The 24,748-nt window shown below is 35.7% G+C and overlaps 2 protein-coding genes and 1 long non-coding RNA gene across 41 annotated transcripts in view; all 3 read left to right on the plus strand.

Moving 5' to 3' along the window:
• Nucleotides 1-9,591, plus strand: part of LOC142615850 (receptor-like protein 6) — a 61,663-nt gene extending 52,072 nt beyond the window's left edge. For 21 of the 39 annotated variants that reach the window (XM_075788717.1, XM_075788744.1, XM_075788750.1 and 18 more), the window contains 8 exons: nt 4,047-4,148; nt 4,241-4,413; nt 4,748-4,983; nt 5,509-6,330; nt 6,632-6,692; nt 8,312-8,388; nt 8,537-8,648; nt 9,284-9,591. Coding sequence is in view for 1 of the 39 variants with exons in the window: in XM_075788763.1 (XP_075644878.1) it covers nt 234-2,741 (2,508 nt within the window). In the remaining 38 variants the exon portion in view is untranslated. Of the gene's footprint in view, nt 1-179; nt 3,115-4,031; nt 4,149-4,240; nt 4,414-4,747; nt 4,984-5,508; nt 6,331-6,631; nt 6,719-7,315; nt 7,380-8,311; nt 8,389-8,536; nt 8,649-9,283 lie in introns of those variants that run through there. The other 18 variants (XM_075788724.1, XM_075788738.1, XM_075788730.1 and 15 more) reach the window with 18 other exon arrangements.
• A 9,059-nt stretch (nt 9,592-18,650) lies between these two features.
• On the plus strand, nt 18,651-19,658 carry LOC142616055 (receptor-like protein 33). The gene has a single exon (XM_075788944.1). The coding sequence runs from the start codon at nt 18,651-18,653 to the stop codon at nt 19,656-19,658; it is 1,008 nt and encodes a 335-aa protein (XP_075645059.1).
• Nucleotides 19,659-19,662: 4 nt separating this feature from the next.
• Nucleotides 19,663-22,572, plus strand: LOC142615854 (uncharacterized). Its single transcript, XR_012840867.1, has 4 exons — nt 19,663-19,800; nt 19,964-20,855; nt 21,846-22,004; nt 22,112-22,572. It is a non-coding gene; the product is annotated as an uncharacterized LOC142615854 (long non-coding RNA).
• The last annotated feature ends 2,176 nt before the right edge of the window (nt 22,573-24,748 follow it).

Below are 24,748 nucleotides of genomic sequence, written 5' to 3' on the forward strand. Positions count from 1 at the left end.
TTATTATTATACTTAATTATAGAGAATTTTTTATATATACCTCACCCGGATTACCTGATTTTTGACTTTCAAAGCTAGTTAATAGAGTGAGCCACATAATCCTTTCCTGGTTATAGTCCCTTCTGATAATCGTGGCTGCCTATAAATATAGATGCATGTATCTATGACACCTCAATTCCAAAACACCCAAAATATATTATATCCTTCTCATTTCTCTCAAAGCCAGAGCAAACATGGTACTCTTCTTTCTCATTTTCTTCCTTTTCTGTTCTCTACCTAATTCATCTCTCTCTTCTTTTTCTTTTAATTCATCAACGCCTCTTTGCCATTCACACCAATCCTCTGCTTTGCTCCATTTCAGAAAATCTTTTGCTGTCGGCTATTCTAGTTATTATTGTGATATGTATTCTTATCCTCCGAAGAATTCATGGAAAATGGGTACAAATTGTTGTGGGTGGGATGGGGTCACCTGTGATACAATGACAGGTCATGTCATTGGTGTCGACCTCAGTTGTAGTCGGCTTCATGGTCCCATCCATCCCAATACCACCCTTTTCTCTCTTCGCCATCTCCAGAGGCTCAACCTTGCTTACAACCATTTCTATGGCTCCACAATTTCATCTAAGTTTGGTGGCTTTGCAAACATGACGCATCTCAACCTCACTTGCTCCTTTGCTGCTGGCCCCTCCTTTGCTGGCTACTCGGTTGTTGGCTCCTCCTTTGCTGGTAATGTCCCATCCGAAATCTCCCACTTATCCAAACTGGTTTCACTTGATCTCTCTGGGAATATTGACATAAGAATAGAAACGCCTAATTTGAAAAGGCTTATTCAAAACCTAACCCATCTAACTGAACTTGTTTTATATGGGATTGATATGTCTTCTGTTTCAACTAGTTGTCTCACGAATTTGTCATCTTCTTTAACATTTCTTCGTCTTGGTTGTTGCCAATTGAAAGGGAAATTTCCAGATAATATATTCCACCTTCCAAACCTCCAGACACTCCGTGTAGCTTACAACTACAATCTCACTGGTTCCCTTCCAACGTATAACTGGAGTACTCCTCTCATGTGCTTGAGTGTCTCTAAAACCGAATTCTCAATTGACCTACCTTATTTAATCAGCAACCTCAAGTCCTTAAAAATATTGCTTGTCAGTGGATGCAATTTCATAGGTTCATCGTATCCAACATTTCTTTCAAATCTCACACAAATAACTTATTTGGACCTTTCATATAATAAATTTGGTGGTCAGTGTCCATGGTCCCTCCTAAACAATACAGGACTTACTTTCTTAGATCTCTCATACAACAATTTCATAGGGCAACTTCCGGAAGTTACGACAAATTTGACCCAAATTTTGTCTTCAAATAATTCATCTAATAGTCAACTAGTCAACAAGATTCCTTCCAATCTAGAATCTCTCTACTTATCTGGTAACTTGTTGAATGGGACAATACCATCTTGGGTGTATACAATACCATCTTTGCTTGAATTACATCTTGATCATAACCAATTCACTGGGCATATTGGTGAATTCCAGCATAACTCATTGGTTTCTCTACGTGTTTCCTTCAATAATTTTAGTGGCAATGTGGAGTCAAAGATATTCTCAAAGCTCAAAAGTCTTCAATTTCTTGATATGTCAAATAATCCTCACCTATCACTGCACTCCTTCACATCTGCCACCAATATTTTGTCCAAAATTCACTCATTACAATTGTCTTCTTCCAACATAACCGAAATTCCACAGTTTTTACGAACTGCAGAATATATAGAATACTTAGACCTTTCCAACAACCATATCAAAGGCAATATTCCATCCTGGGTAATGGAGGTGGGGAAGGATTCATTGTATTACTTTTCAGTCTCAAGGAATAATTTAACTGGACACATCCCTTCCTTGATTTGCAATCTCAGTTCCCTCATATTCCTTGATTTCTCTTATAATCACTTGAATAACATGATTCCTCCATGTTTGGGAAAGTTAAGTGATAATCTCAAAGACTTGAATTTACAAAGTAACAATCTTAATGGCACTGTCCCAACAACATTTGCAAAGGGATGTCAATTAAGAAGTCTGAAACTCAATGGCAACCAATTGGAAGGGGCATTGCCACAATCATTGGTCCATTGTAGAAATTTGGAAGCTCTGGATTTTGGTAACAACAAGATTAATGGCACCTTTCCTTGTTGGTTGGAAACTCTTCTAGAGTTGCAAGTTCTTATCTTGCGATCAAACAACTTTCATGGTGCCATAGGCAATCCCAAGACCAAATTCCCGTTCCCTAATTTGCGAATCATAGATCTCTCTCACAATGAGTTCCATGGTCTTTTGCCAACAAAATTTTTCATGTATCTAAAAGCAATGATGAATGCGAATGTAGACAAAGGTGAATTGAAATATATGGGTGATTATTATTATCAAGATTCTGTGACATTGGTGATGAAAGGGAATTTCATAGTTTTGGTGAAAATTCTAAGTCTATTAACAACCATTGATTTCTCCAACAATAATTTCAAAGGAGAAATTCCAAATGTAATTGGAGAGCTTCGATCATTGAAGGGGCTTAATTTTTCACACAATAATCTTATAGGTTGTATGCCTCAATCGTTGGGAAATTTAACCAATCTTGAATGGTTAGATCTCTCCTCAAACAAGCTCACAGGTGAAATTCCTATACAATTGGTAGATCTCACAATGCTAGCATTTTTAAACCTATCAGAAAATCATCTTTTTTGACATATACCCCAAGGTAAACAATTCAATACCTTTATGAATGATTCTTACTATGGGAACCTTGGGTTATGTGGATTTCCAATGACAAAAGCTTGTGGCAATGATGAGGGACAACAACCATCGCCATCATCAACCATTCAAGAAGATGATTTCGAATTTGAAAATGGGTTTCATTGGAAAGTTGTATTGTTGGGGTATGGCTATATATTCATGTTTGGATTGGGTTTGGGTTATCTTGTGTTCTCAAGTGGAAAACCAAAATGGCTAGTGAATATTGTTTATGGAGGAAGACATAACAAGTTACGAAGATCCTAAAAGAATGCTCGTGGTCGAACTCATTGAAGAAGAATTTAGTGGATACAAATACTAATTCTAGGTATATTTTTATATACTAATATTTTCGAAAATATATATTTCATAATTTTTTGCTTCCTTAAAACTGTCTTTATATTGGTAAGAAGATTCTTCATTTTTAATTTCCTTTATGCTAGCTAGGAATGGTTGTATTTGTGTTAATGTGAGGCTTATTACTAGTGTTACTGGGTGCATAACCTTCTATGCTTCCTTAAATAAAAAAAATTAAAAAAAAAAAACCCTTTTATGTTTAAGGTATAGCCATACCAGAGAGTATATAGGCTACTACTATGTAACCACAACATTTCAACGCTTTATTTATGTCAGATTTCATTTAATGACCTTGCTTTATGCTCTAGTGTGAGAAGAAATTTCTCTACTCCATTGCAATTCTAACTACATCTTGTGGTCTAAGTATTTTTTTTTTTTAAAGGGGCAACTTCACAGCTTAGTTGCAACTTCAAATAATCTTGTGGTCTGGGTTATATTCTATTACATATTTCAATTATTATTATTATTACATCCTTGTAATATTACCTTCCTTTTACAGAATAAAGATCTTGTTGGTTGGATTGCATGAAGAGTGGTTATTTATTTATTGAAGAGCGGTGTTAATTACCCTAGTGCTACCTAGGATGCTTGGAGGAGTAGACTAATTTCCTCTATATTTTCAATTAGATAAGATTCTAAAGTTACATATTGATTGTGGGGAAAGCTTAGAAACTTAATGAATTGAATATATGTTCCTAGTGATTTTTGTTGTATTGGTTTCAACAAATTGTTACATACACCTTTACTAGTTGTTTCAAGAACTTTTTGGTATGGTTTTTCAGGTCTAAAATTTCAAAAAATAAAAAAAGAAAATGAAATGCTTTTCTTATTCCAAATTCTTTTAAACTAACAATAAAGAACAGCTCTTAGTAATTCTTTTTGTTGTAGTGCTCTTATGTACAGGCTGGTGGCCCTTTCTATCTCTCTAACAGGATGGAGGGACAGCATTCATTCATAATTTAGATCACTAGCTGACATTCCATGACCAGATGATGATAAAATATTGTATGTTCTTATTTTTGGTGTCTAATTTCTTGCCATTTATTTTTAGGTACTAATTTGTTGGTCTTAATTTTTTGTGGGATTTTCTTGATCAGGGCTGTGGTGCTTCTGTCCTTTTTGATGATAGCAATTGTAATAAAAATTATTTTAGACCTTGAGGGTTTTCAATAAAATTGATTTCATCAAGGAGGAGCTTCAAAAGGCTTGTCCAAGGGTAGTTTCATGCGCTAATATTGTTTCTATTGCCACAAGAGATGGCATTATGCTGGTTTGTTCTTGATCCTTAATCTTCCTATTCTCTCTCTCTTTAAAGATATTTTTGTTAATATCCAGAGTCCTTTAGCAACACTTTAAGGTTTAGGATTTGATTGTTTGTGGACAATGATTCTTGAATGAAACTTGGGTAAAATGTGAGAAACAAACTTTAAAAGAGTTGGTACCTCTTTACATTTTTTTTACGTCGAGAGGAGTCTATAAAGTACATATTAGTTGTGGGGAAAGATTAGAAAGTTAATGAATTGAGAATATGTTCCTAGTGATTTTTGCTGTTTTGGTTTCCACAAATTGTTAGTCACCTTTAATTAGCCAACTATTTGTTTCAGGCACTTTTTGATTATGGTTTCTCAGGTCAAAAAATTCAAAAAAAAAAAAAGGAAAAGAAGAAGAAAAAGAAAGAAAGAAAAGAGAAATACTTTTCTTATTCCAAATTCCGTTAAACTGATAGTAAAGAATAGCTCTTGGGAAGTCTGATGATGTGCTTGGGCCCAAATGCAGTTAGTTGGCCACCTTTCATTGCCTGTGTAGCAGCTGGATGTTTGATGTGAAACAAAGACAAAAGGTTTGTTCCATATTTGTTTTTGCCTTGATTTCTCATTTCTTTTTCTTCTTAGGAATTTAGCTGGAATATGCTTGTAAACTATTGTGTTGTATGATAGCCACATAGTATCATTGGGTCCTAGAGGGATATAATTTTTTTGAATTAGTAATAGTGTGAAAAAAGGATTCATATACTTTGGAAATTATATGGGAACATAAAGGTAACATTTTAGATTTGCATTTTACAATATTTTTCTGTTTTGTAGCAATCAGGGAGAGTAAAACATTCAATTTGTCTCAGTATAAATGTCTTTACTTCTTTTCTGGGTTTGAAGCAAGGGAACCCAAAACTGACCAACTAATTGTTTCAGGCACTTTTTAGTTAAGGTTTTTTCGGTTTTTTCAAGTCTAAAATGTCAAAAAATAAATTAAATTAAATACTTTTCTTATTCTAATTTCTGTTAAACTGACAATAAAAAATAGCTCTATATTGATAACTCCTTTTATTGGAATTCTCTGATGTAAACTACTATACATGACATCATAGGCTAGACAGCATTCTTTCATATTTCAAAAGACGCCTAATCTTAGGCTTCTTGGCCTCTTTGATCATCTGAGGGTGCACAGAAAACTGGGAAGATTGGCTATGAATTCATATAGAAACACCTCCATGACTTCAAGGGGATAGGGCAGCCAGACCCAACTATAACTCCTGATTTCCTTGCTGAGATGAGAATGAGGTGCCAAGATAGTAATAGGACCACCACTCAGCCTTCTTCTTCATCCATGGCTTCATTGGAAATTACTAAATCTACAGTGGGGGATGTCATATTTGCAGGCATTGTCATCTTCAATATCATCTGGGGCAGGTTTTGGCACTCACTACTATCAGAGCTTTTTAAGGGGGAGAGGACTCCTTTTTGCCAATCAGCAATTGATGGCTAATGAGGAGTCCTCAAGATTGGTAAGCGCTTATGCTTCAAATGGCTGATTAATCTTTCAAATGGACTTTGCTCAGGTGATGTTGAAGATGTCAAGTCTTAATGTTCTAACTAGATCTCAAGGTCCGACGAAACTACTCCATGGCCTTGGTCAGTTTCTAAGTGTCAGTCTGGCCATAATGAACTCTTGAGATCTTTGTTCTTTCATATTAGTTTTTCATATGTTCTATGTTTGATTGTAGATGCTGTGACTTCTAAATTTCTTGTCTGTACTCATTTTTGAGTCTATATATAAAGGCAATGGCATAGAGTGTTGAGTCTGTAGATATTAGTTGATGCTTTTGATTGGTATGTTTGTGTTTTAGTTGGTATGGCATAAAGTGTAGACATTAGTTGAAGCAGCTTAAAGATACTACTGGGAAAGGCTGGTATGTCTGTGTCTTAACGAGGAGTTTCTATTTTAGCTTTTCGTTATATCTTCTTATGTCTGGTTGGTTGCTGAGAAAAGGAAAGAGAGGAAAGCTTTGAATTTTTTAAACTTTAATGCTTTTGTTGTCAAGTTAATAACTAACTCTCTCCTCAAATAGTCTTAGGTGTAAATGGGTGGAGGAATTTAGTTTTTTTTTGGGTCTCAACTAATAAGATTTGTTCTTCTTCTTCTTTTTTTTTTTTTTTTTTTCCTCTCCTGCTAACAATGATTACATTCTTTTTTTGGTAAAATGTACATAGGTTTTACTTGCCTGCACGAACCATCACCCCAGAGATTCAGAAAGATCTGCGTTTACTGAAGGTGCAGTGAGCTCTATTTTTTTCCATGTAATTTGTTTCCACGGCACTACTTTTCAATTACTTTTCAATTATGCTCAAATGATTCTCTGTAACATCTTAATTGCTTCATTGTTTTTATCAAAAGAAAAAAAAATTGTTTCATTTTTGAGAATTTGCTTAGTGTTTAAACTTTCAACTTGTGTGCTTTAGGGAATGTGCAATTATGCAACTTGAGTCACTATCATACAGAAATGAAATTAGGGAAATTATTTAAATGCCTCTTTGTAAATTAAGGTTATAGCTTGAAGTATAATTAAATCTTACTCTTCTACTTAAGAGATTGTTTGACTTTAGATAACTAACAAACTGGAAAAATAGAAATGAAGTAGATGGTAGGGGACTTCCTATTGATGCATTTAATATGTTCTATAATACATATGTAGTCATTGGCCTTTGACTGGATCCACATTTAGCATTCGAAAATTCTTTTCTATGTATGGAATGTAAAATTTTTACTTACCAAAAAATAATGTTTGTGTAAAATTTGAGTCTAGATGGGTAAAATACCAAATTGAAACTGAAAGCTGGTTGATTTTCCACGAATTGAATTGGAATTGATAATATTTCTGCCAATATCACTGACAGGGTTGTTGATCTTCTTCATGCCTTGTGTAACTTGTAAGCAGCATCCTTAGGCCTTCTGTAACTTGTAAGCAACATCCTTAGTGAGAGGGATTTACCCTGCACCGTACAAAGATGATTTTCCAGGGATATAAATGATATCTGTTAGTCATATACTGCCAGTTCGTTTTCTTGTAAAATGGCATTGGCATACTCAAGTATAAAATTTGGGCTGGACTTGAAGTAATTATGATGGTAGTATCCTGGAATCTTTGATTTGTTGCTTTATCTGGGATATTTATAGTTTCAATTTCAAAATGTTGATTCAGCATCTCAACTTCACTCAAAAAGTTTTGTTTGCATCATATTGACCTGAATGCACATGATTCTAGTTGTTTACACGAAATTCATATCAAGAAACCATCAAAACACATCGTAATTTAAGACATGCTTTAAATTATGATGGGCTCATACTTTGACCAAAGTGAGCGTTCTCTTATCATAACATGTTCCAGATAAAGGACTTGACCTAATTCATCTCAGGATTTCTTTGGAGTTGAACAAGTCTCACTCAAACAATCTCCCATTTATTTTTGAATTGTGCTGGAACTCATTTAGACTTTGTCATTATATGTCTATCTAAATGATGGAAAGTTATTCAATACTCCTTTAGTAATACTCTCCCCTCTCACATGAATGATGGGGCCTATCGTGAATTTAATTCGTGGGACCTAGTATGATGTGTCAAGAAAATAATTTGTGTACTAAATAATTACAATTAAATAATCATATATAAGAACTTAATGTGAAGCTTCCTTTTTTCTTTTCTTTTTTTGGGGGGGAGGGGGTGATAAGGTATTGTGAAGCTTGCATAAGCATGTACTGGTTATGGGTTTATCAAGATAATAGGACACTTGCTAATCGACTTTGATGTTTCATTTGCTTGCTAGGAGTTTAGATTCTATAACTTAGGCAGGTTATTATTGATCTCTGAATTCTTACCCGTGTTCATAATTACAGTTGAGAAGTGCCATTGATCTGAAGAGGCACTACAAGAAGGGTGATTCAAAATCCAAAACATTGCCAAGTATTTCCTGGTAAGTCTATTTGTAATTTCTAGACTAATGGTATAGTATGTGATCTCTTGGAGCTGTAACTAGGACTGTGTATATTCTCTTTGGGTGGTATACATTTTGTTATTTAGGCTTGGCTAATTCATACACCATTTGGTCTTTGAACAATTAGATCAGGACGGTGATAGAGTCAGCATCAGACTTCTTCACAAGTAAACAAGGAAGGAGAGAAATAGAACAATTGTAACTGAGTTGTTATCTAATTGTACCCTTGCTAATTACAGGTGAGATATGCAACTCTATCTTGTGTTTGGGTTGAAAACCATATGACCATATCACAACATGATGTGTTGAGTTTAAAGGGTAAAAAGAATGTGGTGGTGTTGTTGTCATTCGTAAAACTTTGTTCTTTTGCCTATATAGAATAGATGTTTAAGATGAATTCAGCTAATTGTTGTCTTAAATGCCATAAGAGCATGCTTATCTTAGTTGTCAATTTGAAATGGACTCAAAAAAGAACTACAGAGTTTAGACAGACATAATTTGTTAAGAAAACAGCTATGATGTGAAGCATGGTCATCATACATAACAAAAATATAAAAACTTGAGAGAGCATATACTATTATATGGGGCAAGAGGGGGCAGGGGGGCACCAGAAAGATGACCTTGTTATTTATGATTTGTATTTCTAGAAATTATTTCCAGCAGAAACTTCCATCTTGACTCACCCCCTTATAAGCAAAAGCTAATTTGGAGTCCTCTATCGTGCACCTTACACGTTTCCATTGCTACATTTAACCAAATCAGAATGATTTTGATTATTTTTTAGGAAGTTGTTCCTTTGTCCTTGACTATGTGAAGAGCCCAATTATTTTTATGATTATCCGTGTTTGTATTTGATTTAATTCCTTTGGGATAGCCCAAATCTTTCAGGAAGCGCAAGGTTCGAGAGATAGAAGAAAAGAATCAACCAGGGAGAAACGAGAAATGGAAGATAAAAGGTCAGCAGTTGCAGAAGCGTGCAAAGCAAAGAAGGCACTGAAATATCATCACCATTTTTTATCAGATATTTCGACATTTATAGAGCTAATTGGAAAGAGTATAGTATCAAGATCAACCCAGAGAAATATTTGATAAACTATGATCCTTTTACCAAGTGACATGAGAAACAGAATCCACTAAACTGATTTATAATTCATAGCTATATTCTATGTGCTGTTTCTCTTTGATGTTGTCTACTTCCCATAGTTTTCATTATAGAGTTGATCATTATTGTTGCAATGTATAAACGCAGGCTCCAAGAAATAATATTTATTGATGGGAATTTCGGTTATTTATTGATCAGAACAAAGATCTTACTGGTTGATCGCTTCAGGAGTGGAGTTAAAGGTTCTTTTTATTTCACATTTACTTTCAGAACAAAGATGGTTACCACAATGAACTTACAAATTGACTAAGTCGCTGAGCGCTAAGTACAAATAGCAACAGGCCAACACAAAAACTTGTAGCCAACTTCGCCACAAGAGTGACAAGACTACACACACGGAAGAATGAAGGATGTATATGATTTTCAAAGTCTCTTAGTTTCATGTTTAACTTATCAATAACAACGTGTACACACACGTGCAATAGAAAGGAAATAAAGGTGTGTGTGTAAAAGACCTTTAAGTGGAGTATAAGGTAATGTGACTAGGATAAACAAGGGTAAAAGGCCTTTAAGTGGAGTTCAAGTTTCAAAATCCATGATTCAAAACCCTCGTAGACCTCAAGATAGATCTAAGTGTGTGCCTACATGTTACCATTGTAGTGTTGTTGGTCATATTAGATAAATTGTTTTAAACTGAGGTTTTGGCTTGAAATTATATAGACCTACACCTAGGAAGCAAAGTAGACCTAACACTAATCATGCTTATTTGAATTATGGTGTTTTTGGACACACTCATTCCAATTATTTCAAATTATCTGAATGTAGACTGAACACATTTTCCACATGTTGAAGAGTATACATCATTGGCATCATAATAGCGCAAAGCTTATTTTTCCAAAGAGAAACAAATTAGAATTTGCACCTATTGCCTTTAAAATTAAGTGACAAATCTTTTGTGTCAAGAATAGAGGTGCTCATATGGTAAAAAGAAGCATTGTTTGGAAAGCAGTCATTATTTCTTAGATTGAATTAAATTATTATGCAGGGCTTTTTTTTTTCTAAATAATTTATTATGAGGGGCTTTTAAAGGGAAACTCATACCAGCTACCGCAAATACTCTAGTTCAATTAGGCTTGTTTTTTACCCCCTCTTTCTTACTAAGGAACCTTGTTTGTTGAAATGAAATTATAAAAAGTAAACAACACTTAAAAAAAAAAGAAAAAGATACAACACGAATAAATAATTTAACCCGAAGGTATGATGAAACCATTGCAGAGAACAATACTCTCACGTTTCCTATAGAAAGCCCCTTGTAAAAACCGTTAAACTTCATAATTTTTATTTATTAAGTACATATAACCTAGTATGAAATAATATCTCCTCAATTATATGGAGTAACATATACAAGCCTAAAATGTCACCCATAATGAAGGCAGATACACTTCTTATAATTAAGGGAAACATCACAGAAAGAGGGGAAAATGGGCTTTTGCCCTTAATTTTTAAACTGAGCTGCAAAATGCCCCTGTTTTGAAACTCGATTTTGTTAAAATCGAGTTTGGTGTAAAACTCGATATCATTAAAATTGAGTTATATGTACTTTGTGCCAATGTGGAACTCATTAATGTGGCTTTTTCGATTAAAAAAAGCCACAACTCGATTTTACTAAAATCGAGTTCTACACTTTTTTTTTTTTAAATGCAACTTGATATATATAGTATCGAGTTATTTGAAAAAAAAAAATTAAAGATATAAAGTAGAACTTGAATTTAGTAAAATCGAGTTCCACAACTACTTTATTTTTTAAAAATACAACTTGATGTTAAAGTACAACACACATAAAGAACTGGGTTAGATAAAAGAAACATCGTCATGCAGTGTCCTTAAATATATGTCATATGGGTTAGGATTTGATGATTGTTTGTGGACAATGATTCTTGAATGAAACTTTGGTAAAATGTAAGAAATAGACTTTATAAGAGTTGTTACCTCTTTACATTTTTTTATGTCGAGAGGAGTCTATAAAGTACATATTAGTTGGGGGGAAAGATTAGAAAGTTAATGAATGGAGAATATGTTCCTAGTGATTTTTGCTGTTTTGGTTTCCACAAATTGTTAGTCACTTATAATTTGCCAACTACTTATTTTAGACACTTCTTAATTATGGTTTTTCAGGTCTAAAATTTCCAAAAATTCAAAAAATTAAAAAAAAAAAAAAAAGAAGAAGAAAGAAAGAAAAGAGAAATACTTTTCTTATTCCAAATTCTGTTAAACTGACAGTAAAGAACAACTCTTGGATAGTTTGATGATGTGCTTGGCCCAGATGCCACTGTTTGCCTTGGGTTTTGGGACAGCAGTTAGCTGGCCACCTCATTGCGTGTGCAACAGTTGGATGTTTGATGTGAAACAAAGACAAAAAGTTTGTTGCATATTTGTTTTTGCCTTGATTTCTCATTTCTTTTTCTTGTTAGGAATTCAACTAGAACATGCTTGTGATCTATTGTATTGTATGATAGCCACATAGTATCATTGGGTCCTAGAGGGATTTAATTTTTTTGGATTAGTAATAGTGTGAAAAAAAGATTCATATACCTTGGATATTATATGGGAAGACAAAGGTAACATTTTAAATTTGCATTTTACAATAATTTTTTTGTTTTGTAGCAATCAGAGAGAGTAAAACAATCAATTTGTCTCAGTATAAATGTCTTTACTTCTTTTCTTGGTTTGAAGCAATGGAACCCAAAACTGATTGGACAAAATTAGTATCATACAGATTGCAAGAAATGTTTGTTTGAAGATGTGTTTTGCTTTATTGTTGTCAAGTCATGAGTGACTACAGAATTTATCTAGAACTTTTTATTTTTATTTATTTTTAGTTAAAAGCAGTAAAGCATGAATATATTAGGCTAAGCACTATCCTTTTGTTTTAAATTATTTTATATGCTTAAAAGCATGATTCTTCAGCCTCTTCTAATCTCTCTCTCTCTCTCTCTCTCTCCCTCTCTCTCTCTCTATATATATATATATATATATTCATGATAATGTGCTTGTTACTGTTGTTACTTCTATTCAATACCGAGCCTTGTCAAACAAATCTACTAATGCTTTTTATAAACTCAGCAATACCAGAGCACATATCCTATCTCTGTCTTTGATGGTATGGGCGTGTAACTGGACCTTGAAGTTGAAAGTCACCATGTTTGTCATTATAATGAAATTTAAGAGTCAATTACTTTTTTATTAAATAATGTCACATGGGTCTATATTTGTTAGGAAAATAAATAAATTCTAAGAAGTATGGACTTTCCTAATTTGATATTGACTTTTTGAAGTTTATGCTGAGAAGTAAGGACTTCTTTTCTAGCTGGACATTGATTTTTTGAAGTTTATGCAAAAACAATTGAAATGTCTATTCTTAGTGAAACAGTTATATAGGATAATCGTTTTATGTTTTAATGATCTTTATGATTTGCTTAAAGCATCATGATTAACTATGTGCATGACATGGCTTGGAAAAGTGATTATTTTAACAATAATGTTCATGTGGAGAGGACCATGGAGGTTGTTATGAGTAATAGGGGCAAAACCGTAATATCATGTACTTTATATATAAATAACATTTTATGTGTTAGGGTTGAATGATTTTGAACCCTAAAAAACACTTTCACAGTAAACAACATGGTATCAGAGCCACCAACCTATCGCTGCCGTTAACCCTCTGACCACCACCTACCGGTATTGTTGTCACTGGCGACCATAACCTGACTCACTAGACCTCTGACGATCTCGATTTAGTGGTTGAGGGGGTTGCCCAGCGCCGGTGACCCTCTCTCTGGTCTTGCGACACCAGATCGACGGCGCCTGACCACGAGAGAGGCAGGGTTTTACTCGCCCTCCTCCGGCGACCCATCTAGCTTACTCACCAATCCTTGCACCGCCGATCCTGCACCCTAGCACCACCGCCAGAGTTTTTTTTTCTATTGATCTTTTTGTTTTTTTTTTTTCTTCTCTTGTTCAATACGTTCAGGCAGGCAGCCGTAGATTGATGTTTAGTGGTGGACTGGGCATTTCTTTTTTGCTGTTGGTATGGATTTTTTGCTGCCTTGGTTTTTTTGGAATAGTTTGGTGGTGATTCTTTGATAGATGAGTTGCTGTTGGCGCGGCTGATTGGTTGAAGTATATTGGTTGTTGGTTGGAGTTTATTTTAATTTAGTTCAACATATTTCTTTAGAGTTAGTTTGTTCTTCAAATTGCTATTATGGAGTCCAAAGACAGTGCTCAGCCCCCTAATTATTTCCTATCTCCTGATATGTTATCAATTACCTCCATTCGTCTAATGGTAGTAATTATGCTCAGTGGGCACAGGCAATGGAAGTCTTTCTTCTTGGTAGAAAGAAGTTTGATTACGTGATTAAGGAACCTCCTGCACCCACAGACCCTAAATTTGCTGATTGGAGAGCCGAAGATGCACAAATTAGGAGTTGCTTGTGGAATAGCATGGAGTCTAAGATCAGTTGTAGTTTGATTTTCTTACCAACTGCTAAACTTGTTTGGGAACAAGCCAAGAAACTTTACTCTGGTGTTAACAATTTGAAGCGGATTTATGATCTTCGTCAAAATTATTTCTCCTTGAGTATAAGTGATATGTCTTTGGAGGACTATTATAACAAGTTTAAGGGTGTATGTGAAGAACTCAATATTTATCAGCCTATCTCCTCTGGTGTTAAAATTATGAAGAAACAAAGAGATTCTATGAATGTTGCTCGCTTCCTCTCTGGATTGCCTAAAAGTTTAAATCCAATAAAATCACAAATTTTAGCTAGTCCAGACCTCCCTTCATTGAGTGAAGTGTTTGGTAGACTTCGATAGGCCACATTATCTGATTCGAGTATTGGCCATTTCTCTTCCTCCAATATTGATGCTTTACCTTCTGGTGATAAATCTGCCTTTATCACTTATATGGGGAGTAATAGAGGTGGAGGTCAAGGTCGTGGGGGCTGAGGCCATGGAGGTCGTGACCAAGGGGGTCGTGGTAGTGAACAAGAGGGTCGTAGTAAAGGACGTGGTCTTTGTAAGTGCATTTATTGTTATGGTGAAAATCATACAATATACTTTTGTTGGGAGTTATATCGTAAACCCTCGGCTTACCAAGCTAGTTTTCAAGTTCAAGAACCACCTTCACAGTTACTTCCACCAACATCCAGAGTAGTCCCTATTCTTGAGGAAGAGTACAATCGCCTCTTGTCTCTGCATTCCAACTCTGTTGGGTCTGATTCTACTGCTACTTTGGCTCAACAAGGTACTTCCGCTGCTTGTCTTGCCACTCAGGACCCTTGGGCCATTGACTCAGGTGCTACTGATCATATGACAAGTACCTTAGGTTTACTCTCTGACCTTGAGCAATCTAGTAGTCTTCCCAATGTTACATTGGCAAATGGCTCAGCCACTACAGTTTCTGGTTTGGGCACTGCCAATCTCAGTCCTAATCTTTCTCTCTCTTCTGTCTTATATATTCCTGATTTTCCCTTTAACCTTTTGTCAATTAGTAAGCTTACTAAAATTTTAAATTGTGCTACCATTTTTTTTATCCACTCATTGTATCTTTCAGGATCTCAAGATAGGGAAGATTATTGGTGGAAGGCATGAAGCCGATGGACTTTATTACTTGGATCGATGTGGTTCTTCCCATTTAGTGGCTTCTCATTTGTCTGTCTCACCTCTTCAACATCATTGTCGCCTTGGTCATCCATCTCTCAAGAATTTGAAGTCATTAGTTCCGTCGTGTCGTCAAATTGAGTATTTACAATGTGAAGCATGTCAGTTAGGTAAACACTATAGGGTGCCTTTTGCCCCTAAGCATGAGAGTCGTGTTAGTAGTCCTTTTCATTTAGTTCATTATGATATTTGGGGTCCAATAAACACTCCCTCATTGTTGGGATTTAGATATTTTGTCATTTTTGTTGATGATTATTCTAGAGTCACATATCTTTATCTTATGAAAGAACGGTTTGAATTGTACTCAATTTTCAAATCATTTTATATGGAAATAAAGACTCAGTTTAATGCTTCACTTTTATTTTTCGGTCTAATAATGCTCGTGAATATTTTCATACATCTTTGTCTCAATTTTTTGATGATCATGGTATAATTCACCAATCTTCATGCCCCCACACTCCACAACAAAATGGTATTGCTGAATGCAAAATGCATCATTTGTTAGAGGTCACTCGTGCCTTAAAGTTTCATATGCATGTTTCCAAATCATATTGGAGTGATGTTGTTCTCACTACCTGTTACCTAATTAATCGTATGCCTTCCACTGTTCTAGGTGGTCAGATCCCCTGTACTGTGCTCTCTCCTGATGCACCTTTGTTTCATCTACCTCCTAAGATCTTTGGTTGTGTGTGCTATGTTCATTTCTTAGGTCCAGGGAGTGACAAACTTGATCCTAGATCCATTAAATGTGTTTTTCTTGGGTATTCTTGTACTCAAAAAGGATACCAATATTACTCACCTACTCTTCGGCGTCGTTTTGTTAGTGCTGATGTCACATTTGATGAATCTCAGTCCTATTTCTCTCCTTCAGCTGCTAGTGACAGTTCCCCTCCTTGTCTTCCTCTCCTACCACCTGTGTCTCCTATTGAATCTTCTCAGAAACCACTCCAGGTATATTGTCGTCAGCAGAAACCTCCAATTGCTTTGTGCAAAGGTAAGCGTTCTTGTACCTCTCACCCTATCTCTCAGTTTGTCTCGTGTGGTCACTTGTCTCCATCTCTTTATGCCTTTACCACATCCTTGAATTCTACTGTTGTTCCTAAGTCTGTCCAGGAAGCTATGTCCATCTCTAGTTGGAAATCTGCTATGGAGGTAGAAATGTCTACCCTGTCTGAAAATGCTACTTGGTCTTTAGTTACTCGTCCTCCAAGGAAAACTATTGTTGGTTGTCATTGGGTGTATATTGTGAAGTATTTTCCTGATGGTTCTATTGAGCGTTTGAAGGCTCACTTGGTTGCCAAATGGTATACCCAGACATACGGTGTTGACTATGCCGAGACATTCTCACCTGTTGCTAAAATTTCTTCTATCCGGATTTTGATCTCCTTGGCTGCTAATTTGGGTTGGCCATTTTTTTAGTTAGATGTTAAAAATGCCTTCTTGAATGGCGATTCGAAGGAAGAGATGTATATGGAGCAACCACCTGGGTTTGTTGCTCAGAGGGAGTCTGGAAAAGTGTGTAGGTTGCATAAGGCCATCTATGGTCTTAAACAATCTCCTAGAGCTTGGTTTGGTAAATTCAATGAAGTAGCGTTAAAGTTTGGATTGCGACGTTGTCACTCTAATCACTTTATGTTTTCTCATACCTCTGATAGAGGAAAGATTTTGTTGATAGTATATGTTGATGATATTATAATAACTGGAAATGAAAAGCACGGTATTGATGATTTGAATAGATACCTTCAAAATTCCTTTCAAACTAAGGATCTGGGTAAACTTCGCTATTTCTTGGGTATTGAGGTAGCACGATCTAAAGAAGGCATCAGTTTATCACAGAGAAAGTTGTGTTGGATATTTTGGAAGAAATTGGCTTGCTAGGATCTAAACAAGTGGAGACTCCTATGGATCCTAATGTCAAATTATATGAAGATCAGGGGGAGCTGTTATCTAATCCTGAGAGATATCGTCGTTTGGTTGGTAAACTAATTTATCTCACAATTACTCGCCCAGATATATCATTTACAGTTAGTGTTTTGAGCCAGTTTATGAAAGATCCTCGCCTTCCACATTGGGAGGCAGTTATTCGAATTGTAAGGTATCTTAAAGCACATCTTGGCCTTGGTCTTTTGTATAAAGCTAATGGTCACCTACGGGTAGAAGCCTACACTGATGCTGATTGGGCTGGATCACCGTTAGATAGAAAATCCACTACTGGGTATTGCACTTTTCTGGGAGGAAATCTGATTTCTTGGAGAAGTAAGAAACAAACTGTTGTTGCTAGGTCTAGTGCAGAGGCTGAGTCTAGAGCCATGGCACACACATCATGTAAGCTTATGTGGATTAAGCATTTACTTGAGGAATTAAGATTCGTTGTGAAGCTGCCTATGACTATGCATTGTGATAATCAAGTAGCAATTTATATTGCCTCCAATCCTGTGTTCCATGAGCGAACCAAGCATATTGAAGTAGATTGTCATATTACTTGGGAGAAAGTAGAAGATGGTGTAATTGCTACTCCATATGTTTCTACAAGAGTCCAGATTGCTGATATGTTTACTAAAGCCTTATGTAAGACTCATTTGGGTTTATTATGTAACAAGCTAGGATTGTATGACATATACTCTCCAACTTGAGGGGGAGTGTTATGAGTAATAGGGGCAAAACCGCAATACATGTACTTTATATATAAATAACATTTTATGTGTTAGGGTTGAATGATTTTGAGCCCTAAAAAACACTTTCACAGTAAACAACAGAGGTAATGTGTCTGATATGAATATTATGAGGACAAATGGTGCATAGTGACAGAAAAAGAGAAAAAAAGTTCTTATAGTAGTTATGAAATTTGCTGTGAAGAATGTCTTTGAGGTTGGGGCAAGTATTTTGTCACTATCAATGCATATACTTTTTATGTCATAATTTCAATTGGAGACAATTTAACCTATTTGTATATCGTTTGGAGAGACTAATAGGCTTATGTCTCTATTCTTCTAGTTATTAGTGCAAGTGTTCCAAAGTTGGTGTTGGATTCTGTTTTTGAACAAAAGAATGAGATTGTGATAGTCGTGGAAGAGGAACTTGAAAGGTATTTCTCTATCTGCTAATCTAGTTTAGTATTAGTCAAGTTACAACTTACAAGGTAAATCTATTTCTTTATAATATCTTTGAATTTCACATGCATAGGCCATGTCAGCTTATGGATTTGAGATTGTTCAAATGCTCATTGTGGACACTAAACCTAATGAACATGTGAAGAAGGCTATGAGCGAGATAAATGCTAGTAAGTGTTCATTTTGAATTGAACATTCTTTCTCATCTCTCTCGTCTTGTCTCTCTCTCTCTCTCATTGGAAAAATTCCTTCCTTGATTTGTAATGACTTTCCTTAATGTCCTTGATTTGTCTCATAATCACTTGAGTAACATGGTTCCTTTGTGTTTGGGAAACTTTAGTTATTCTCTCATAGTCTTAGATTTGAGAAGTAACAAACTTAATGGCACCATTCCAGCAACTTTTGCAAAGGGAAACTACTTGAGAAGTCTTAACCTCAATGACAATCAATTGGAAGGGTCATTGCCAAGATCGTTGATCAATTGCCGAAGGTTGGAAGTTCTAGATCTTGGTAACAACAAGATAAGTGGCAACTTCCCTCATTGGTTGGAGAGTCTTCCAGAGTTACGGGTTCTTGTTTTGCGATCAAACAAGTTTCATGGTGCCATAGCCAATCCCAAAACCAAAATCTCTTTCCCTAATTTGCGAATCATAGACCTCTCTCACAATGAATTCCATGGTCTTTTGCCAACAAAATATTTCAATCATTTCAAAGCCATGATGAGCATGAATGCAAATAATGGTAAATTGAAATATATGGGTGAAAGCTATTATCACAATTCTGTGATGGTCACCATGAAAGGATTTTATATTGAAATGGTGAAAATCCAAAATCTCTTTACAACCATTGATTTCTCAAACAATAGTTTCAAGGGGGAGATTCCAAAGTCAATTGGAATGCTTAAGTCACTCAAGGGGCTTAACTTTTCACACAATAACCTTATAGGTCATATGCCTCCATCATTGGGAAATTTGAGCAATCTTGAATGGTTAGATCTCTCCTCAAACATGCTCACAGGAGAAATTCCAGGACAGTTAGCAGATATTACATATCTTGAAGTTTTAAATCTATCAGAAAATCGTCTTGTGGGGATGATACCTCTAGGTAATCAGTTCAATACATTTGAAAATGTTTCTTACCTTGGAAACTTGGGGTTATGTGGATTTCCATTAACAAGAACTTGTGACAATGTTGACGGACAACAACCATTGCCATCATTAACCATTCAGGATGATGATTTCAAGTTTGTAAATTGGTTTCATTGGAAAGTTGTATGGTTGGGGTACGGATGTGGATTCATGTTTGGATTGACTATATGATACCTTGTATTCTCAAGTAAACATCCAAAATGGCTGGTAAATATGGTTTGCAAAGAACAACACAAGGTGCGAAGATGCAAGAAGAATGCTCACAAAGGAACTAGTCCAAGAAGAGTTTGGTGGAAACAAATAGTAATTTAAGGTATATTCTTTAGGACTTCAACACTAACATATTAGAAAATACTCTATTTCATAAATAAAAAATAAAAAATTATGTTGTCAAACAGATTGTTCATTTTTAATTTACTTTTTATTGGACAAGAATGTTTGTACTTATGTTATTGATGAAAAACATTTGCTTACAGGTGGATAAGCTTTTATGCTAGCGATAGCTATACAACAAAGTAAACTCGCTCACTATTGCAGGACTGCTACGTTTTGGTCTAGCCCTGGTTTATGCTATAGTGTAAGAATACATTAGGAAATTATGAATTCCCCAAGTTGTTGAGCACTTGGCACAAATAGCAATAGGTTAGCATAAACGTTTTTAGCTAACTTAGCTATACATGAATGAAAGGATACACATGAACACCGATAAACATGCTGGTTGAATTTAGAGTCTACTTTTTTGTGCCATCTAATTAAAATGCTCTGCTGCTTGTAGTTATTTGGTCTTCTAGTATATTATTGAATTTTATTTTGTTGATGAGAAACCTATTGCATTGTTAACTTTACTTCCAAAATAGTTTAATACCAGTTATATGGGAAGGCAGCCGGAATTGGTTGCCTGCCAGGTCAAATAGCTTACTATCCATTCAAAGCAAATTGTATGAGATGAATTTGGGAGGAGCGGATTCAGTTTATTGGCTGAGATCTAGATCAGATAAGCTGACACTGCAGCTATTCTGAGAGAAAAGCTTAGCCAACATCTTGCTGTACCCTTGAATTCATATTGGTGAGATCATAACTTGAAACCATTGAGCCTTAATCCAAGTGTGTTTCTGCAGAGTTCAAACCTTCAAGGAAGGTCCTTGGAGTCAATCAGCAGGTCTGATCGTGATCATGGACTTAGTTCATGAGAGAAGGGATTCATATAGAAGTTCAGAAGGTTTGAAGCTTGTGTGTAGTCACATCAGTTTTATAAACTGAGTACAGAAAGTTTCCTTCTTGTGGATTTCTTCATTCATTTCTTCATCCATTGCTTGGGAATCTGATTTCTTCAAATTTGAAGGTTAGGAGTACTGCTGATGAGCCATCGTAAGTATCATTTCTTCTACATTTGGCTATTTGAGAGAAAGATAGTTCTAAGAAATTTATAAACATAATGGGCCAAGCATGAGGCTTAGTTACGTGACTTTTTCCATTCTTGTTCACGCCTTAGGAAAAACCACAACTTGGAGTATCTAGGTTTTCTACTTTCCTTCCTCTTCTTCATTTCTAAGCATCCAATTGGAGCACCAATGTATCTTTACTTCCAAAAAGTTTTTTTTTCCCCTGATCTTTTGTTTCTGTATTTGTAATTCAGGTTCTCCAACATTCTTTTGCTATCTTAAATCACAGGCATCTGGCTCTTCTTGTTAAAGTAAAGTAAAGAGAACTTAGGTTCATGGTTTTCTTGTTTTGGCTTTAAAGAATTAGACTAATTTACTAAAGCCAAATAATTTTGATAGGCTTCTTTATTAGAATTGTTCTGAAATATAGAAAATTCCAACGATTTGAAAGTTTTTTGGAAATTTCCACTTTATTTTGTTGACAAAAATAATAATGATGGACACTTCTATTTTGATAAATCTTTCACATAACATTTTGATATTGATTCGTGATTCTGTTGTTAATAATTTTCTTTTTATGATTTACAATCCATTCCTCTCTCTTTCTCTCTCTCATGATATATATATATATATATATATATGAGTGCTTCCCTTATATATCTTTTGTTCCCAGTTGATTCTTCTCTGTCCATATTATTCCAGTTTCTTTGAAGGTGAAAAGACAAACAAACAAATTTGCTGTTCTTGATTGATTCTTCAACTTCTTGCAGCCAAGTAATTACATTACACTTGGTTTAGTTGAATCTTTTCTCCTTTATTGGGGGACCAAACCCTTCACCTCCACTTCTCAGCAGCCAAGCTGAGGATAGCTATTTTATGCTTCTCTCTGTTTTCTCTTTATTTATTTATTTTGCAATATTTTGCTGTTCTTTTTATTGGAGTTCTCTGATGTAAACTATTATACTTGACATCACAGGCTTGTGGCCCTTTCTATCCAGTGTTAACAGGCCGAGCATTCATTCATACCTCAACAAAGCACTGGCCGAGATTCCATGACCGGATGATTATATTATACAGACACTTTACCTTTTTGGCATTAGAGGTTTTGATGAAAGAGAAATAGTCTATCTTTTAGGTACTTACTAGTTCTTTGTCTTTTCTCATTTTATGCCCTTGTTATATGGAATTGAAAAAGGTTTAAAATGCTACTTTGGTTTGCATTGGTTTCTTGATCATCTGAAGGTGCACACAAAATTGGGAAGATTGGCTGTGAGTTCATACTGAAACACCTTTATGACTTCAAGGGTACAGGGCAGCTTGACCCAACCATAGCTTCTGATTTCCTCACTAACATGAGAATGAGGTGCCAAGACAGTAATAGGACCACCACTCAACCTTCTTCTTAACCCATGTAATCATTGGAAATGAATTCACAGCCAGTCATTAAAAAGGGGAGAGGACTCCTTGTTACTGATCAGCAGTAGCTGCAGGCTAATGAGAAGACCGCAAGATTGGTAAGGGCTTATGCTTCAGATGACGGATCAACCAACCGCAAGACTGGACTTTGCTTGGGCAATGATGAAGATGCCAATGCTTAATGTTTTGGCTGGATCTCAAGGTCAGGTCCGGCGCAACTACTCCTTGCCTTTTGTCAGTTCCTAAGTGACAATCTTGACCATAATGAACTCTTGACATCGTTATGTTTTCATATAAAGCTTCTCTTTAAGTTCAATGTTTGATTGTAGATGTAGTGACTTTCAAACTTCTTTCCTGTGCTAATTTGAGTCTATATATAAAGGCAATGGCATAGCGTAGACATTAGACACAATGATGAAATATGTTATGGCTGTTGAGTTCTTTAGAAATATAGAATTGCAATGTTTGGAATGTTACCAAAAGTTAAATAGTATTTGGGGAGATCATAATCTGTGCTGTAACATCCAAATTAATTTAATTGGCTGATTATTCATCATCTGAAGGAGATGTTAGTTTGTTCTTTTTGAGTTTGAACTCCAGAAACAGGAAAGTCTACAATTCTGTGTCATGAAACAAATAAACTGATTTGTCTATAATTTTCTTTAGAAGAAATTACATTTACCCACGTGATTTACTCAAAAAAACACTTTATCCACTTGTGGTTTAAAAATTAACACTTTAGCTACCTGTGGTTTAATCTGTTAACTCAATATTACCCACCTGTCCCTGCCGTTACTCTAATAACACTATTCCACTCAAAAAAAACAATAGGAATTGGATCAAAACACGTTCCTTTGAGGGGGAAAAAAAAAACCCTTTACCAGATTGCTCTCAACTCTCATTCTCTCTAGTTGAAGGTGGCGACGGCGGCAGCGGATGGAGAGGGACGTTAATGGCTGGATTTTGCTGTTGTGGGTCGTTTTTGGTCATGGGTTTGCCACCGTGGGTCAGTTTTGGTCATGGGTCTGCTGCCGTGGGTGCATTTGGTTCATGGTTCTACCGCTGTTGGTGGGTTTTGTCATGGGTTTGCTGCCGTGGGTCAGTTTTGGTCATGGGTCTGCTGCCTTGGATGGGTTTTTTTCATGGGTCTGTCGCCGTTGGTGGGTTTTGTCATGGGCTTGCCGTCGTGGATGGGTTTTGGTCGTGGGTATGCCGCTGTGGGTTGTGGGTTTGTTGCCATGGATCGGTTTTTGTCATGGGTTATTGGTGGTGGGGTGAATGTGAATGAAGGGTTATGAGAAATTTGCTCGTGCTCTGCCATAAGAGCTTGGAGTCTGTATCATGGTATGTTTTATTGTCATCAGTTAGTATTCAATTACACTTATCATGCCTGCTCATCCAAAGTCATGCTTTAGCTGGGAGCCACTCATGGAGAAGACAACAATGGTACAGTCCATGTGTTGATACCCACTTTCGTTACAAATTTCCTTCAAGCCCAATTTGCAAGAAGTGAAGTTCTTCTGTATCTTCTCAAGGCATGACTCAAGCTCAATGTCATTGTTACAACTTCCTTGTCCATCAGCTTTCATTTCCTCCAACATCATTTCACTCAAGTCCACACCATGCGCTAGAGTTGTTTTCTAAAAATCTGTTCATGGCAAGGTCAACAATCTGTTTGGAGGCTTAAAGCATTCATATTAGCCTCCACGCTGCTTTAGTGAAACCAAGTCAAAAAATTTTACTTTTACTATTTTAACCTGTATACACCTACATTAGCCTCAATATTTATTTCTCACCGCTATTATTATTATTATTATTATTATTATTTGTCTTCCTCATCCCATTTCGCAGCCACCAATGGGCAGTGACAGTCAGGAGCATTGGAATGTTTACTAGAACGTATAAGTTTTTCTTGATAGATTTCTGTATTGAAAAACAACTTGACAAAGCATAATGATCGAATAAATAATTTAACTCCAAAGTCTGATGAATCAACTACAAAGATCAGTACTGTCCCCCATTATAGAAACCCACTTATTGAAACTTTTAATTACTGGAGTTATCTTCAATTCATCATATATTTTGAGCAAAGCATGTTACAGTAGGAAATTACGAAGTCCCCAAGTTGTTAAGCGCTTGGGACAAATAGCAACAGGTTAGCACAAAAGTTTTTAGCTAACTTAGCTACATGAATATGCACGTGGAGGAATGAAGGAAAGGATACACATGAACATGGCTGTCACAATCCATAGGTTCAATGTGTAACTAATGAAAGAAAAAAACGACACGAAGGTTTCCAAAAATGAACAACGAATGAGTATTTTCTTTCATACATATAACTACACCGAACAATAAGTCCAACAATGCCACTACAAGCTCGCACCTACTGTGCAATTAAACCAGGACTGAGTACAAATCAACCATTTGCAATTTGCTTTAACTTCTCTGAAGTAGAACCATCAC

This window comes from Castanea sativa, chromosome 11 (genome assembly GCF_040712315.1).
Source record: "Castanea sativa cultivar Marrone di Chiusa Pesio chromosome 11, ASM4071231v1".
NCBI lineage: Eukaryota > Viridiplantae > Streptophyta > Magnoliopsida > Fagales > Fagaceae > Castanea > Castanea sativa.